The sequence below is a fragment of the Microtus oregoni genome, unplaced genomic scaffold, assembly GCF_018167655.1.
Source record: "Microtus oregoni isolate MIOR12 unplaced genomic scaffold, Mior012 000014F_ref0000157, whole genome shotgun sequence".
Taxonomy (NCBI): domain Eukaryota; kingdom Metazoa; phylum Chordata; class Mammalia; order Rodentia; family Cricetidae; genus Microtus; species Microtus oregoni.
The window spans coordinates 11,591,410-11,610,619 of record NW_024543073.1 but is presented as its reverse complement, the minus strand read 5'-3'; the positions used below and the strand labels follow the sequence as shown (position 1 = coordinate 11,610,619).

The 19,210-nt window shown below is 35.1% G+C and overlaps 1 protein-coding gene across 2 annotated transcripts; it reads left to right on the top strand.

Annotated features, from left to right (window-relative positions):
• The first annotated feature begins 139 nt into the window (after positions 1-139).
• On the top strand, positions 140-17,766 carry Cenpk (centromere protein K). 2 transcript variants are annotated; one of them, XM_041663652.1, is made up of 10 exons: positions 140-183; positions 2,230-2,367; positions 3,416-3,472; positions 6,584-6,656; positions 7,990-8,036; positions 8,438-8,520; positions 8,608-8,706; positions 10,790-10,916; positions 14,200-14,253; positions 17,553-17,766. In XM_041663652.1, the coding sequence occupies exons 2-10, from the start codon at positions 2,251-2,253 to the stop codon at positions 17,709-17,711; spliced, it is 816 nt and encodes a 271-aa protein (XP_041519586.1). In that variant the 5' UTR covers positions 140-183; positions 2,230-2,250; the 3' UTR covers positions 17,712-17,766. The 2 variants fall into 2 exon arrangements, with proteins under 2 accessions (XP_041519586.1, XP_041519588.1); XM_041663654.1 differs by lacking the exon at positions 3,416-3,472.
• The last annotated feature ends 1,444 nt before the right edge of the window (positions 17,767-19,210 follow it).

Sequence of the window (19,210 nt, the reverse complement as noted above, 5' to 3'; positions counted from 1 at the left end):
CGAGCGAGCTCGGAAGGCCGCAGTAGCGGCGGCGCAGCCTGTACGTCAGCGTCCAAGGACGTTCCTGATTGGCTGGTGTGGACCAGCGCTGACCCAATCAGCAAGCAGCGCGCGCAAACCCCCCGCGGCCTGGCCGGTGACGGGAGCGGTGTGCTGAGTGGAGTTGAGATTGGTTCTGGCTGGGTAAGCAGGGGGACAGCGCTGTGACAGCCCTAGTTTCCTGTCGAGGATGGTAGCTCGCAAGTTTGGGGAGCAGAGCCCCCCCAAACAATCGAATACTTACAGCCCGGGTACTTTCGGATGCCCCGCCTCTCTCAGCCTCCAGGGCCATGGCGTTCCAGAACCTAGCTGGTTATCCCAGAAAAAGATGGAGGGGCAGGCGGGAGGGGTTGGGGAGAACTTTTTGTTAAAAGAATGAAGTACATCTCTATCAGCCAGACTATATTTTGAATTTACTATAAGATAGGCTCCCACTATTAGAATATTCTCTTTGACTTGCGTGTGTCTGTGAGCAGTTGTGTTCGGTGTTCATGAGCCGACTTTACATTTTAGTTATATGCAATGGATCTTTGGTATTTTGGGATCTCTATATTTCTATGTAGATTTTAGAATTTACTCTTCCAGTGCGACTTTTTTTTGTCACTTTTTAGACTTAAGATAAAATAATTCAATTTGGGGAGAATTGACATCCTTACATTACTGACTTAAAGGGCATAGAAACATGGTATAGTGTTGTATCTATTTAGATGTTTTACAACTCTGTTGGTAACTTATGGTTAAGCAATATAAACTTAAGTCCATATGAGTAAAAACTACTTTGGAGTGGTGTTTACTGTGATTTACATTTGACATTGTAGCCTAGAAGTCCTCTGGTTATTTCTCCATCTATTTTCGTAAATTTACTTACCTTTAAATCTCATGATAAATTATTAACTCCTATTCTTTGCAGCAGCCTTTTTTTGTCATTTAAAAAAAGAAACAAGTTTTTTTTTAAGGATTTATTTATTATGCCTACAGTGTTCTGCCTGCATATTTGCCTGGCGGCCAGAAGAGGGCACCAGATCTCATTAGATAGTTGCAAACCACCATGTGGTTGCTGGGACTTGAACTCAGGCCCTCAGGAAGAGCAGCCACTGCTCTTAACCTCTGAGCCATCTCTCCAGCCCATCACTTTTCTTTATTTGAAAAATTTTAGCTTCTGGATGACTGTCATCCTTTTTAATATGCTGCTATTGTTATTACTATTATTATTAGTTATGGCTTTTCAAGCCAGGGTCTCTTTCTGTAGGAGCTCTGGCTATCCTGGAATTCCCTTAGAGGCCAGACTGGCCTTGAACTCACAGAGATACACCTGCCTCTGCCTACTAAGTGCTGGGATTAAAGGCGTGTAGCACCTTGCCCAGCTCATTATTGTTTTAATTGGCCACTATCCAAAACTGCTTTATATTTTTTGAGTTCTCTTATATAACCATTTTACACCCTTTCCACCTCTACTCTTAAATTTTTGGTTGTAAAAACTTTAAGGGATAATCTATCTCTCCAGCCCACCTCTCTTGCTTGAAACAGGGTTTTTCTTTTATATAGTCCTGGCTGCCCTGAAATCCCTTACTATACCAGGCTGTTCTTGAACTCACAGAATTCCGTCTGCCTTTACCTCTCAAGTGCTGAGATTAATGGCATGGTACACCACACCTGGCTGTATCTGCTCTTAAATTTTGAATCCTTCTATCTATCCTTACTCACAACTGATTAACATAATAACATAGTTAACATAATTAACATAATAACATTTCAATTACTAGGAAGAAGTAATCCAAACACAGCTTCCACATGCTCTTGCCAACACATCTACTCTATCTGTATCTATTTGTATCTTGCTCCTTTCCTGCCCCTCCTATTACAAGAGAAGGACCTTACAGTTGATCATTTCTGGGTTATTGTGAATAGTGCTGTGGTAAACAAGAGATTGTAGACAGGTATCTTTTCAACATAGTAGTTTCATTTGTTTGGATATATGTCTACTAGTGGAATTTCTGGGTCCTATGGTAGTTGTGTTGCTGGTTTTTGCTGTTACATCGATATTCTTTTCTACAGTGGCTAATACTTAGATACTCCCTGCAACAGTATTGTGCTCATGTTTCTCAAAGGACTTTTGTCTGTTAGTCTCTGCTACATTCAGCAAATGGTTGCCAAATGCATGTATCTTTTTTGCTTAATTCTTCCACTAAGGTGAAGAAAACTGTAAAGGATATGTCAGAGAATCAACCAGAACTACATCTAGATATTACTACAGATATGGAAGTTGTTATAGATACTGAGGAAGAACTTTTTAAACAGTGTGAAAAAATGTGGGAAGACATGGAAGATGTAAGTATCAATAGGTAAAAGTGATATGTTAGTTTATATAAAATTACATAATAAACTTAGGAAATGGTGTTAGTTTCCCCATAGCTCTTATTTTATAAATTATATATATTTTATATGTAAAACTTATAAAGTGTTCTCTTAAGAAACTTTATACTAGGTAAACTGTAGAAAGAGAAAAAAATGATTGTAGTTCTGGCTCTCAAGGAGATTTTATTTCAGTACCTGTTTTTGGTCAGTAGAATATAGAAATAGAAATAATATATAACAATAAATAATATATTAATATAATAATATTAATTAATATAATATAAATATAATATACAACACATTATTATATAATATATAATTATAAGAATTATGAGTATAACATGAATACAAATGTTGAACTTGACATTATGTATATATATATTTATTTTAATGAACTAGAGACACTTGGTACACTATGTTATTTTGGTAAGATTTCTTTTTAGCATACCACAATATATGACATAAGTTACAGATACACGTAGTACTTCAGGAACGTGTCAGAGCAGAAGTGATGAATGATTTTTTTTATGTATATAGATAGCATCCTGTTCTGTCACTAAACTGTCAGAGCAGGAAAGATGAATGGAGTATTTTTAAAAAAATCATTTAGCAAAATCTTTGGTACTGTATATCATTAATGTACTTATTAGATAATTTTTATAATTCTTTTTTGTTATTTTCTCTATCAAAACTTGGATTTAACAATAACTTAAATATTAAAATTATTACAACCAGAAATGAGGACAGATAAGACTTAAGTTACTCATATTTTCAAATATCAAATCCAATCATTAACATTGTTAGATGTTTTTAATGTCAGGTAAACAATGTCTCTTGGATGTTTATTTTCTTACGTTTTTAGTTACTTATTTTGTTATTGTTCTATAGTACTTTCTTGTTCTCTTAACTCCCATGGTTTTTTAGAAGGGTGTTGTATGGGGCTAATATAAAAAGGGAGGAGAAGGTAATTGTCTATGGATTATAAATATGTCACTTGTTTTTCTTTACTTTTTAAATCAAGTGCCAGAATAAATTGTCACTCATTGGAACTGAGACACTCACTAGCTCAAATGCTCAGGTATGAACTTATACTCTGTTCTAGAAAATAGGTAAGCAGAATTCATGCTTTTTGGAAAAAGTTTATCTGCTTATATTTATTCCAATATAACAACTTTGTTAATACCTATATTCTTTTATAATTAAAGATTATTTTGTGTATGTGTGTGTGTATGCATATGATGGGGATAAGGGGCAATGCATGCCACAGTGTGTGTTTATGTGGTGGGGTCGGAGAACAACTTTGTGAAGTCATTTCTCTCCTTCCACCTTTGCATAGGCTTCAGGGATTGAATTCAGGTGCCAGGTAGTTTGTGCAACAAGCACTTTACCTGCGGAACCATCTCACTGACTCTAATACCTATATCCTGAAACAGAAAACCCTTCTATTTAAAGTAAAAAATCAGCCCACAACCAACTAGATATTATCTCCAAAAAACACATATTTTCAGCAAAAATTCTCTAAAACTTAGTATCAAAGGATGGAAAAAATACCAAGGAAACAGAAAATGTAAGCAGACAATCATAGCTATCCTTATGTCTGGCAAAATAAACTTCAAACCAGAAATACTTAGAAGAGATATTTAAAAAGGGATACTACATGTTAATAAAAGGAGCAATTCATCAAGAAAATACTATTGTAAACTTTTATGCACCAAATATTGGGGCTTCCAATATAATTTTGTATCCATAAAATGTTTTAGAGTCTGCACATATGCAATGTACTGTAAATGTCTAACTGAATATACCATTTTTAAGTGCATTATCGTGTGTTAACTAACCTATCATTTTCCTTGGGAAAATATGGTTCCTTAACTGTAGAAATTAAGACCTTACAAAATATGAATCCCTGGACACTAAACCTACAAAGAAATGTGAGTGGTTTTCATCCTGTATACCAAGCACTGACTTTGCGAGGAGTTTTATATACATAAAAGCATGTACTGTCCTAAGTTACAAACAGGCAAAGAATATAGTTTTGTAATTCCTGTTGTGTTGCGGGTCCTTGTGGTCATTTGTCAGTGTGATGATTGTCACAGAGGACTCATAGGACTTAGTCTTCTTGTGGCTAAGGTTTATTATGGTGAATGGATGTAGAATCAAATCAGCACAGGGAAGAGATGTATGGCTAAGGTTGAGAGGAAGTGAGTTCCAAGAAATCCAAGTAAAGGGCTGATGGCTATGAGCAGGGCTTTTAAGAGGTAGGAGTTTCTGGTTTGCTTTGATACCTCATTTCTGCATGTGTAGTACCACCATGCCTTTAGCACTCAAACTCGGTTTTCTGTGTTTTGTTTGTTTTTAAAGAAATGGTCTCATGCAGCCCGCTCTAGCTTGAACTTGTCATGTTGCTGAAGCTGTTCTTTTTTTTTTTTTTTTTGATGATGGGATAATAGATTGGTATTTGTGAGTTATTGTGTTATTGTTTAGAAACAATTACATTGGATACAAAATTAAATTATATTGAATATTGTTTTTTTTAAACGATTTTTTTTATTGAGAAAAGGAGAAAAAAAAAAAACAAGTTTCCACCTCCTCCCAGCCTCCCATTTCCCTCCCCCTCCTCCCCCCTACGCCCCCTCCTCCCACCCTTCTCCCCCTCCCCCCACTCCTTTCCCCCTCCCTCTCCAGTCCAAAGAGCAGTCAGGGTTTTCTGCCCTGTGGTAAGACCTAGGACCTCCCCCCTCCGTCCATATCTAGGAAGGTGAACATCCAAACTGGCTGGGCTCCCACAAAGCCATCACATTACGTAGGATCAAACCCCCGTGCCATTGTCCTTTGCGTCTCATCAGCCCTCATAGTTCGCCATGTTCAGAGAGTCCAGTTTTATCCCATGCTTTTTCAGTCACAGTCCAGCTGGTCTTGGTGAGCTCTCAATAGATCAGCTCCACTGTCTCAGTGGGTGGGTGCATCCCTCGTGGTCCCGAAAGAAGCTAAGTAAGAAGGGGAACCCAAGGAAAAACATATAGTTATCCTCTTGGCTAAGGGAAGTAGACAAAATTGCCGGGGAGAAAATTGGGATCTTGGGGTGGGGTGGGTTGGGGGTAAGGGGAGATGGGGGAGAGAAAAGTTAGAAGGGAAGGAGGTCGGGCCTTGGGAAAGCAGGAGGATTGGGATAAAGGAAGGTTGGACAGGGGAGCACGGAACCACAATTCTTAGTTAAGGGAACCACTTTAGGGTTGGCAAGAGACCTGACCCTAGAGGGGCTCCCAGGTGCCCAAGCTGAGGTCCCCAGTTAGTTCCTTGGGCAGTTGAGAATAGGGAACCTGAAATGACCCTATCCTTGAGCAATACTGACGAATATCTTGCATATCATCATAGAACCTTCATCTGGTGATGGATGGAGATAGAGACAGAGACCCACACTGGAGCACTGGACTGAGCTCCCAAAGTCCCGCTGAAGCTGTTCTTGACCTGTGTCTCTGAGTCCTGATTTGCAAGCTTATTTCACTATACCTGGCTTAATCTCTTTTCTGAAGCAAAAAGTTAGACATTTTTTATAGAAAATTTATTACTTTCAAAATATTATTCTTGCTTTATTATTAGAAAGAGTTGTTTTAGAGCATAATTAAATTTGTCTTTATCATACCAAAAACATACTTACCATAATTTGTCTCAGGATAAGATATATTTTGCAAAGTACTAATGTATTTTTAAAAAATGCTTTTTATATGTAGCTCTGAAACTAGTCTGACCATTATCTTCACATACATATTTACATTTCTTTTTCAGTACAATTAAAAGCAGTTACAATATTTTTAAAAATCATGGGGGGGTGAACATATTTAAGAAAAAATTGGCTGAAAATCCTGGTAAGACATAGCATTCTATTTTTTTTTGTGTGTGGGGAGAATGTCTTGCTATGTTAGCTTTTTTTTTTTGTTTTTTTTTAAAAGTATATTTAGGAAGTAAATGTAATGTATGTAGGTTCCTTTAGTTTTGGTCGTAAAGCAGAATTCTTTATTTTCAATAATGTTGCTGTAAAAACCATTTATGAGCTATAGTTAGTATGGGTATTAGAACCTGTTTAGTGATACTGTTTTGATAACATTTATTTTTGAACTAGCATTACAGTGTTGATTATATTTTCATCAATATTCTACTAGAAATACCTTGAAATCTTTTTTTTTAACAGCTTTCATTACTTTCTATGCAAATCAAATGTCTGACTGCTGAACTTGATCACTGGAACAAAAGAACACCCGAAAGTAAGATTCTTATTTTTAGGTTCAGATATTATTGACAAGGGCATATCCAATTAATCACTTTGTTGGGCGGCGGTGGTACATACCTTTCATCTCAGCACTGGGAGGTAGAGGGTGAGTTCAAGGCCAGCCTGGTCTACAAAGTGAGTTTCAGGATAACCAGAACTGTTATATAGAGAAACTGTGTCTTAGAAAACAAAACAAAACAAAACAAACACACAAACAAATTAATGATCTCAAAAATGGCAAGATGCATTTGTACTTGAAATTGTCCGTGGTCAATTGCTACTAGGAACCACTCCATTTTTCTTTCCTTTGTACATTAAATTCTTATGTTAGAGTATAATATCCTTTATAATGAGGACCTTATTATAGTTATTATTTGACCCTCAAAAACAGTACCTTGATTTCAGTAGAAACCGTGAACTGAAACTTGCACAGTGGAAAAATTACTTTATATGCTTTTTAGAATAGAGAACGTGTAGTTTTTATGCTACTTCTTGTCTTGTCCTATGGGAGCCAAATATATTTTTTGCCTATTTTTAAAGAATAGAAGATGGGTTAAAATGTTATAGTTGTAATATCCAACTAGTAGATTTGATTATTATTATATTATTATGAAAGTCTTAAGCTTCCTATGCCATGTATTTATTTATTTATTTATTGTGTCATTTATTTATTTATTTAGCCATGTTTTTTTGTGCCATGTATTTTTGTATCTGGTTTTCTCTTTATATTTTGCATTTTATTCTATATAATTCCATTTCTGGGAGTATGCTCCTTGACATTAAAAGCACTAGTACATAAAGACATAAAAAGATGCCTAGTACAGTATTAGTATTCCATTTTAGAAATTATACTACATTATGATATATACATATGTATATATAATTAATATACAGTTATTAAATGATGAACTATTTCTATATTATGGGAGTTCTGCTGAGTGAAAAACCATGCTAATATATCTGATGTGCTATTCTTATAATACCAACAATGACAAGAAATACACCTTTTGATATATATTACATATATGTAGATTATATATATAGATATAGAGAAAAAGGTCTTAGGAGTTCATTCATTATTAAGCATGCTTCTAAGGTCTTAGGAAGAAAAAGACATTTTAAAAATGCATTAATATCAACTTTATCTCTTGTTATTTACTTCGGGTTTTTTGTTCAAAGATGTTAATCTAGAAGTCACAAAAATGAATATATTTTACAAAAGTTTGGTAATATAAGTGGAATGGAAAAAGAGATATCTCAAAAAAGCCACAAAATCAAATTTTTGAGAATTAACGAAGTGTGTATATGACTTTGTTTTATTTTTGTAGTAACTCCCCTGACTGAAGATGTTTTGATAACATTAGGAAAAGAAGAGGTGAGCCATTTAGGATTTGTAGTATTTCCAAATAATTTATAATTAGAACTGTTTTAGTTCAGCTTATGACATAAGAGTTAGACTGAACCACTCCAAAAATATTAACATTTACTTGTTTACTCATTAGTAAAGAGACCTAATCTCCTAAAAACAATTCGAATTTAATTTCAGTTTAGAATTAAAATATGTAGCTTGAAACTTCTTATATGTTATATTTATTATTGATGTGTCACCAAAAACCATCTGGGTGCTATGTATTTACCATTTCAAATTGTTTCTGCTAGCCATTTTTACTATTGGCTTCTATTTTGAGACATTCTATACCAATTTCAGTATCATTTGGGCACTAAATTATGTATAAGCCAAAAGACTAAGTATTAACTTACATTCTTTTATTTTAGTTCCAAGAATTGAGATGTAATCTTGAAATGGTAGTATCTACTATTCAATCAAAGAATGAAAAGTTAAAGGAAGACTTAGAAAGGTAAACTTGTAATTTCTATTAATCATTGGTATATACTGAGTTGACACTTAAATATTTATTTGACTGGATTGTTTTCCATGTTTAAAGGGAGCAACAGTGGTTGGATGAACAACAACAGATTCTGGAATCTCTTAATGTATTGCACAGTGATTTGAAAAACCGCGATGTGACATTTTCTGTATCAAGGTACTTAATATTGTATTCTAGATTTTTTCAAGCAGATTTTTTTTTTTGAGAAGGTATTTTTTTATATTAAAGTAGATCAAAGGGTGGCCCAGTTTGAGCATGGGATATATGTCCCTGCCTCTCATCTGCCATGTGGTGTGAACAAAGGGGAGATATCTTCTCCTTACTTCCTCCTCACCACTTATAGGTGGGAGAGGTGGCCCTGAAGTCAAGTGAGCTGGCCCAGCGTCTCACCTGCTGTAGCACTTGGGAAAACAGGTCCTGCATCTCACCTGGGCACCCCAGTAGAGCGATCCCTACTGGTGATGATGCAGCTGAGCACACACTGAGGGCATAAATGCAGGCCCATTCTCATTTGTCATGTAGTGTGGGTGGGGAGAGATGCCCTCCCCTTATCTCTCACCCCTCGCTATGTACAGCACTCTGGAGAGTGAGCCCTGCACCTCACCTGGGTACCATAGTAGTGCTGATCCTGCTGATGGGGGCACAGATGAGCCTGTCCTGAGATCATGAGAGGGGGAGAATTGGCCCTACACCCCTTGTCTACCATGTGGTGGTTAGGGAAAAGGAAAGATGTCCTACCCTCCTTGCCCCTTGCCACCAGTGGCAGAGGAGAGGTAACCCTGCCCCTTACCATATGCAGAACTAGGGAGAATGGCCCTGTACCCTGCCAGGGACAGCAGAGCTGACCTTGAGAATGTCATCCTGAGAGATTGTGCCCCACCCCTCATCTACCATGTGGTATGGGCAAGGGAGAGATACTTCCGTCCCCATGCCCACTGAAGCCTGTGATCAGTGGGAGAGCAGTCCCTGAGGTCACTAGAGGGAGAGGATTAGCTCTGCCTCTTACCAGCTGCAGCACTTGGCAGAGTGGCCCCTACACCTTGACTTGACAGGTTAGTAGAGCTGGCCCAGGGGTTGTAGGTGTTGGCAAGACAACCCAGAGGTTATGAGGTAGGAGAATCAGTACCTCCCCTTGAATACTACTTAGGGTGAACTAACTGGGGCAGTTCTAGAGAGCTCATCCTGGTATTGAGGATGAAGGAGAGTTGGACCATAACCAACCCAGCAGCCACCCAGACCGAGAACTAGAGCTATGAGTTGGCCCATCCCAACATCTTTCCTGTCTATGATCTGCTAGAGCACATGAAGGGCTTGGTCCTACATACCCAAAGTTATGGGATCTCCATGACACAGGACAACAGGATACCTAAGAGGAGCCTTAGTGAGGGCCTAATGATGAGATCTCAAACCAGACTAACAACTCAACTAACACTTGCAAGTAACAACATATGGACTAAAGGACTGTGTGGTTCCCTGTGCCACACTACAGCTTCCATGAGAGTTTTCTTTTCTTTTTTTCTCTTTTAAATTTTATCTTGTTTTATCCTGTGGGCAAGATGTTACAAGGGTAGAAAGACAGATGGGAAGAGATGGGGAAATGTGGAATTGAGATGCATGATGTGAAATGTAACTGGAGACTGCTTGTTCGTTTCCTGGCCGCCCAGAACTGAATAATCACACAAACTATATTACTTACAAAACTGTTTGGCCAATGACTTAGGTGTATTTCTTGCTAGCTCTTACATTTTAAATTAACCCATTTCTATTAATCTGTGTATAACCATGAGACTGTGGCCTACCCATAAGGTTCCAGTGGCATCCTTCTTCGGCAGCTACCTGGCGTTACCTTGACTCTGCCTACTCTCTATCTTTTCTAGCCTGGCTATATTCTGCCCTGCGTAGGCCAAAGCAGCTTTATTCATTAGCCAGTAAAAGCAACACATACAGAAGGCCATCCCATATCAGTAAAATCCACAAAGAATTAATATAAAGTGAAATTTGAAAAAAAAGGTGTCTCATTTTATTAGGAATCTAACACTTGCCCAAATTTTTGCCAACTATTAGTTGTTTCTTCTTTTTTGAATGGTTTACTAGTGTCATTACATGTTACAAAGAATATTCTCTAATTATGTGGATCAAATGAAGTTTCAGCAACTTTGATCAGCTTCATGTATAACCAGAAGCATGCACAAATGTATTTTATCAGTTAAATATTTGCCTTATTGTTTTTTATTGTTAGCATCCTTAAAGAGCTGAAAGCTAAGATGCTTAGTATAAAAGATTTTAAGGAGAAACTTCTGTTTACCTTGGGTGAGTTTTTAGAAGATCATTTTCCTCTGCCTGATGGGACTAGTAAAAAGAAAAAGGTAAGTTTCAGAGAGGATATTCTTTTAGATTGTTATAATTGTAGCTGTTGAATATGTGTGTGTGTGTAAACAAAAGCAAAGGAATGAAGGCATAAGGAGACATACACAAATACGCCTTCATCCTGTTATAGTCATTGAAGAATTAGAGCTACTTTATTATTTAGTAAAAGGGAATTTGTTAGAGACATTTTTACAGATTTTATATTTTATTTGTGTGCATATGATATGTGCAGATAGTGTGCACATGCATGTGTTGCACATCTTGTGTTTGGAGATCAGAGAACAACATAAAGGAAATCTCTTTACTTCCACTGCATCTGTTTACCTCTGTCCCTTTCTGCTTCTATTTATCTTGCCAGCATTGATACTTTATTAGTGGGCTGCCATAACCAAACTCCTTGGCATAAAAATGGAATTTATTTTTCATTAGAAAGTACAAGATCAAAGTCCTGTCAGGGTTAGTTTCTGATTAGCTCTATTCCTGGCTGGGAGCTGGCACCTTCTCATTCTGTTCACATGATTTCTGGCCTGCATTCAGGGAGAAAAGAATTTTTTAAGTTTTCTTATTGTCTTGCCGGTAGAGAGCACACCAGACACACACACACACACACACACACACACACACACACACACACACACACACATCTCTCATTTTGGTTTTGGCCCCTACCCTGCTGACCTCATTTAACACTTGATTACTTATTATGGTCTTGTTTCCATATACAATTGCATTTGAGTGTCAACACATACTTTTGAGATACAAAATTCCACTTTCAACAATGAACATTACAACTTAATTGTGAATAAAAAAAAGACTAAAAACCCAAGTCTCTTCTTATCATTAACATGTTACTGAGTCATTAACATTGTTCTTACTAAAATGAAGTCATTGTTCTAAACACAATTTGTATAGAAACAGATTGATGGCTGATAGGAGCAGTGGGATTTTATATTGTTACTATATCATGAATGATAAATGTGATTTTAATTAACTTTCATAGAAGAAAAATGAAGGTAAAATGTTGAGCTCAGATAAATATTTCTTTGCTTCAAATGATTTGAGCACTAGAGACCTCTAATAGAAAAAACAAATTATGAAAAATATGAAATGTTCTAAGTTTGTATGACTTCATGTTTCAATTTTAAGTAGTATGAATTTACTGATATGGAAATGAGAAAATTAGCAATTTTCTATCTATACCCCCATTCTAATTTTTTGCTTTCAGTATTTATATTGTATTAAAAAAAACTATGGTTTTGCCAGGCAGTGGTGGTGCACCTTTAATTCCAGTACTCAGGAGGCAGAGGCAAGAGGATCTTTGTGTGTTCAAGATCAGCCTGGTCTACAAAGTGAGGTCCAGGACAGGTTCTAAAGTTACAGAGGAATCCTGTCTTGGAAAACTAAAACAAAAATGAAACAAATACCCCCCAAAACCAAAACTTTAGATTAGTATGTGTATTTACCTTTTATTCTTTTTTTTAATATTTATTTATTTATTATGTATACAATATTCTGTCTGTGTGCTTGTCTGCAGGCCAGAAGAGGGCACCAGACCTCTTTACAGATGGTTGTGAGCCACCATGTGGTTGCTGGGAATTGAACTCAGGACCTTTGGAAGAGCAGGCAATGCTCTTAACCACTGAGCCATCTCTCCAGCCCTACCTTTTATTCTTTTATATTTGATTCATTACTTATTTTTTTTCTACCAGCTCTTAAATTTCAGCCAATAATATTTTTAAATCTTTTTGGTTTTCTTTTTTATTTATTAGTTTTATGCATCTAGGTGTTTTGACTCATATATATTTGTATTCCACATGTGTGAGTTATAAACGGTTGTGAGCCACCATGTCAGTGCTAGGAATTGAACCTAAGTTTTTTGGAAGAACAGACAGTGCTCTTAACCACTAAGCTATCTTTCCAGCTTCTTAACCCAATAATTTTTTAACCAAATGATTTGTTAAGAATAATTTCGATGACTTCAGCAAAACTATTTAAATTTAATCTGTTTTACTTTTAGCTAGTTAGTTCTGTAACTATGCTTTCTCCACCAATAACGGTATTTTAACTACTCGTTTTTACTTAGTTAGGTATTAGATTTTGAGATCCAGCTTTATTCAGTTATCTTTCTTCAAGAATAATTGTGTTTTGCGCTCTCTCTCTCTCTCTCTCTCTCTCTCTCTCTCACACACACACACACACACACACACACACACACACATTTTTTTTCTCTCTATCTCTTTCTCTCTTGACAGAGTTTTACTATGTAGCCTAACCTAAACTCACAATTTAGCCCAGGCTCACCTCAAACTCATAAAGTTCTGACTGCCTCTTCCTCCTATATTGGGATTAGAGGCATGTGCCACCACCATGCCTGGCCCAGTACTTTGCATTTTAGGTTATATAATGCTCAGAAGTTAACAGTATTAAATAGATGTCCGGAAATTTAATGAGTAGCATTCTAGCATCTTCAGTTATTAAAGCAAGTTTTTTTTTTTTTTTAATTCTTGATGGTTAAATCACACCTGTATCATTTGGGAGACTGGAATCTGTCTGTCTGTCTGTCTATTTTTCCAAGACAGGATTTCTCTGTTGCTTTGGAGCCCATTCTAGAACTTGTCCTGTACATCAGGCTGACCCTGAAGTCACAGATCTTCCTGCCTCTGCCTCCTGAGTGCTAGGGTTAAAGGCGTGTGCTACCACCAGGCAACACTGGAATTTTTAACCTTAATTATAGTAATGAGGGCTCTCAAATCTATGTCATGAAACAGAGTTGAAGGGACTAATGAGGATTAATAGGAGAAACACTTGAGTATTATAGTGACTGTCTTCCAATTTTTTGATGAGTTATTTCATGTTATTTGAAGAGAAAAAATTTGGTGAATTGATTTAATATTAATATTAGGAAATGTCAGTCTATGGGGAGGTTACAAGGAAGGTTCCCTTAGAAGCCTCCCTGAAATGCAATAGAATACAATCTGCTTGGAGAATTTTTGTCTGGTTCAAACATACTACTTTGTATTTTCATATACAATATGTATAATATAATATATTGTCTGTTTATAGGTTGTTTGAATTGTATTTTATAATAATTTAAGGATTTTTTTACTATCATAGAAGATTTTCCCTCACATTTTAAAGATTCTAACTTGTATTATAAAATTGTTTACTTTCAGAATTTGACTTTAGTTACCGTCTATAATTACAAGTAAGAAATTGTTTTTAAGTCTTGTAATATATAGTTTGATTTCTGCCAATGTTAATTATAATTTACATTTCTCAAAGAAATGCATGCAAACATCAAATGCACAACTGATAACACTGCATGAAATAATAGAGGTAAGTGTAGTTTTAAATTTTTTAATTTGAGCTATCTTTTTTGTGAACAATTATACTTAAGACAAAAAAATGCTACTTTGATTTTCTATTAAGAATATTTGATTCTCTAATAAGGTCTCTTATTTAGTCATTTACTATTTGCACCTTAACATCTTGTGCTGTTATGCTGATAAAATTTAGTTTACAACTGAGTCTTGTACCTAAAACATATAAATGAATATAAAATTTTTCCTGATATAAAAGCTTCATTTATTACAGTAGAAAGACTAATTCTAACCTTTTTAGTTTGACCTTTATTTTGGTTTAAGATATCTTTGGCATTATAAAATGTATTTGAATTTTGGATAGGTTATTAAATATATGAATTATTTTAGAAAACTCTAGGCAGAGAAGTTTATGAAAAGCAAGTAGTAGTGTACTTTATAATTTTTAAATGTTTTTTGCTTTATTTAGAACATTTTTTATACTCTGTATTCTGATTAGATTTCCACTTCCACCAGTCCTCCCAGCTCCTCCCCACCTTCCCTCCCGTCTGAATCTAAACCCATTTTGTGAGAAAACAAACAGGCATCTAAGGAGTAATAATAAAATAAAATAAGATAAAACAAAACCAAACATTGGATAGGACAATATAAACAGAAGAAAAAAAGCTAGAGAAAAAGCACAAGAAACACATACAGATACAGAGACATGGACGTTCATACACTAAGTAATTCTGTAAAATAAACAAAAACCCAGAAGCCTACACACACACACACACACACACACACACACACACACACACACACGTATATGTATATATATATATATGCATATACACACTCATATATGCTAAAGACTTATAAGGTTTTTCAAAAGCCCTCCCACAATATTAGGAGACAACCTGCAACGATGCCATTGAATTTGTTTTTTGCTTTTCGTTTTTGTTTTTTTGTTTTGTTTTGTTTTTTTTGGATATCTACTTCCGTGTATGATTAAGAGTGGTTTGTTTCCCAGTACGATTCTCTTGGAGAAAACTAATTTTTTGTTTGCAAGTGGTTATCAGTTGGAGATAGCTTCTGGATTAGTGATGGGGGCATATGTTCCCTTCTCCTCTCAGCTGTAGGACTAGTAAATTGAGAAGAGTGTTTTCAGAAAGCATGTTTCATTCTGACTCAATGTGTTGGGTACAGAATCTCAGGTTTGCTGCCTAAGAATATTTCCTATTAAATATTTTTGCTATGAAACACGAGATAGAAATATTTCTTTGATTTATAATCAGAATCTGTTTAGATATTCCTGATTTTACTAGTTAAAGCTGAAACTGTAGCTTTTCTTGGTTGTATTATCTTTTTTAAAATAAAAAATGTCACGTTAGGCCAATGAGATCATTTAGTGGTTAAATGTGCTTGCTGCAAAGCCCAGTGGGGTGAATTAATCCCTCGGACCTATGTAGTGTATGGAGAGAGCCAATTCCTGCAAGGTGTCCTCCCACTTGTCAGTGCACACACATACACAAAGATGAATATACAAACGTGCGCACATAGAGGAGATATGCATGTGCACACAAAGAAGCAAATGCAATGAAAAGTTTAAATTATACTTTATGAAAAATATTGAAAACTTTATCTGAAACACATGGTTATAAATTTTAATGGTATGCCATGGGATAAAACTTAGAAAACCAAATATCTCTCTGAAGTTCATATTATGAGTAACAAAAATAAGTAATATGTAAGCTATAATTTAGTGAAAAATTAACATACTCATTTTAAATGTTTTTTTCAGCATACTTCTGCTGTCTTTTATTAGAATTTTAATTAATGTAATCTAATCAATCTAGAAATGTGAAATAAGATCACTTTGTTTGGTTTCTGTGGTATTGGGATGGAATGCAAGTCTTGCCATAGACAAGTGCTTTGCCACTCAGTTATATATCTAGCTCATAAACTTTTCAATTGAAGTAAAATAAACAGCTACTCTAAAATATGAAAGTATTTCTTTATCATGATACTTAAAAGAAAGGGGATTCTGACCTTTTCATTTCCCAGGCTGAAGGTCTTAAAATAAGAAAACTAGTGGTAGTCGATATTTTTATTTGATAAATTTAAATATTAATATTATGAGCATAATTGAGATTAGAGCTTGGAAGGCCAATTTTAATCACTTTTGTAAAACCTTATATTTGTATGCATTATGCTTTTTCATGTTCTTTAAAATAATGCCTTTAATTAAAATTTACCTGGCAGTTAATGATTTGTCATGAATTATGTGTGACTAAGGAATCCAAAATTCCTCTTAGTTCTAAATTCTAGTTTCATAAATTGTTAAAACACTGGGAGGTATATGAAGAGGCAGAATAATAAAGGGCATTTGTGATTTCTCCCTGCTCTGCTTTCACACCATTCATATTTACACATATATGCACACATATACTCCAGTTTAAGTCCTGATTCAGTGTAAGGGAAACAGGATTTTTGCGTGTCTTAAGTTTCACTTATTTCACTTAACATGATATTCTCTAGTTCCACCTCCCGAAAAATAACAATTTTATTTATTGTAGATGAATAAAATTACGTGGTGTGTGTGTGTATATATATATATATATATATATATATATATATATATATATAAAATTTTCTTTATTGAATCATCTCTTAATATTCACCTAGGGTGAGAATCCTGTTTTTCAACACCTTAGAATCTAATAAGGGACACCACTTCATGTCAATATGGTTTGGGAAGAGCTGCCCTGTAAAAATGTTTGTCAGATTTGGTTGTAAGCCTTTGATATCCTTGATAAAGTGATCAAACATTCCTGGAGAGAGTGAAGGAACTGATGATGGCCAACTTAACTGTTTTAAAGATTTATCAAAAGAATAGGGTTGAACTGGTTATTTCTTTCCCCTTCAGATATTCAGAGAGTATTGATAGCTTTCTTTTGAAATTTGTGTAGTTTGTCTAATTTTAATTTTTGTCCCTTCAGTGATGGAGATAAAATCCAGGGCCTATGTAGCCAGCTAAATTTTCTATACGTTATCTATCTAACTTTTAATTCTTGTGATCCTTGCCATGTCCTAAATGAATTCTACTAAGAACAATAGGAAAGTTGTAAATATTTTTAGGCAGGTTTTAGGAAATGTTTTCATTTGAATCTATATTCCATCCAATAATGTAGTCTTTAAAACTGGATATTGCTTAATTGTAATGTTTATGAGCAGCCTTCAAGGAGAGGAGTAGTCAATGAGCTTTGGATTGTTTTATGTAAGTATGTAGACTTTTTCCCACAAAAAGTTCATTTTTAATAATTTTTTCTTTAGATGCTTATAAATAGAATGTTTGATGCTCCACATGATCCATATGTTAAAATTAGTGATTCATTTTGGCCACCATATATTGAGCTGCTTCTGCGTAATGGAATTGCTTTGAGACATCCAGAAGATCCAACACAAATAAGATTGGAAGCCTTCCATCAGTAAAATGATGGTCTGTTTTCACAGAGTATGGATTTTTGTCATCCATGGATAAAGCAAACACAGGACTATTTAAATAAAGAATATTATTTGCAAATCAAAGCCACAGTCCATCTTCCTTTTATATTTAGAAATAGGGACTCGTGTATCACAACTGGCATTGGGCTTGTTGAGGACTGACTGCGATTATAAGCCTTCACTACCTTCTTTGTTTTGTGAAATCACTTATACTGCTTTTGTACATGCCTTTTCAGTTCACTCAATATGTTGAAATTTTAAACTGTGTGTTAGAATATAAGTAAAAACATTCTAGACTTTTGAAGCATTTAATGTTCCTTATCTCCTTCAATATTCTTTGGGAAATTCTTATGGATGTGTGATTTTGAAATAACAACACAAATATCTGAAGAAAAAAAACCCCAACAAAATAAAACAATAAAATTCGTGGTTTTGCTAATGTAACATTTTTATTTTTAAACTTGTTTTACTATTAAGTTTTTTGAGTTCCTTCTGTTATTAAATCGTATTTATTTAATTATTTATTATTTAACAATTATTTAGTTATTTAATTTTTTTTCTTGTGCTGGGGATTAAATTCAGGACATTATGCATATTAAGTAAGCAATCTAATATAGTAAATGATATATTTGCATATCAAGTTTATGGATAGGCTTTTATTTCTAGATGTGTTATAAGTTGAAATAATAAAAAGCTAATGTTTAAGTGGACATGGTTGTCCATGTCTTTAATCCTAGCTCCTGAGAGCTAGAGGCAGAAGGATTGCTGTGAGTTTCAGGGCAGCCTGGTCTACAAAGTGAGTTTCAGGACAGTCAGGGCTATATAGAGAGACTTGTCTCAAAATAACAGAATAAACAAACAACTAATATTTAAAACTAGCTTGAGGTTTTTGTTTGTTTTCTTCCTTGAGGTGGGTCTCCTGTAGCTTTCAATGTTCTCACGTTTGCTAACTTTCTGGCTTCCTAATTACCTGGACTGCAGGTGTGTTGTGCTTTGTTCTGAGCTCAGGGTCTCATTCATGCTAAGCAAGCATTCTATCAACAGAGCTACATCTTCAGCCCTGAAAATTACTTTAATAAGTGTTATGTGCTAGATAACTTATTTTCATTTGCTCTTGATTCTCATTAAAACTGAATATTCTATAATTTTTTCTAAGAAATAACTATTGATGGTGTGATATATTTTTATAAACATATAAAAGTTTTCTCAGATAAAATATTCTAAAGACTCGGGATTATATAGATGCTAAACTAGAGAATTCTAAACTTACTTAGTATCATATTTTCTCAGAGCGTATGTGTGCTTTGTCTGCTTTCTACTTATTGTAAGTCACACTTTCCTTGTTTATTTTATTTTCTCCTCTTTAAAATAAGTAAACTACCCCAGCATTTGGGATGAATAGGCAGTCAGATCTCTGTGAGTTTGAGGTCACCTGGTCTAGAGAGCAACTTCCAGGTCAGGTAAAGCTATAAACTGTTTCCAAAACC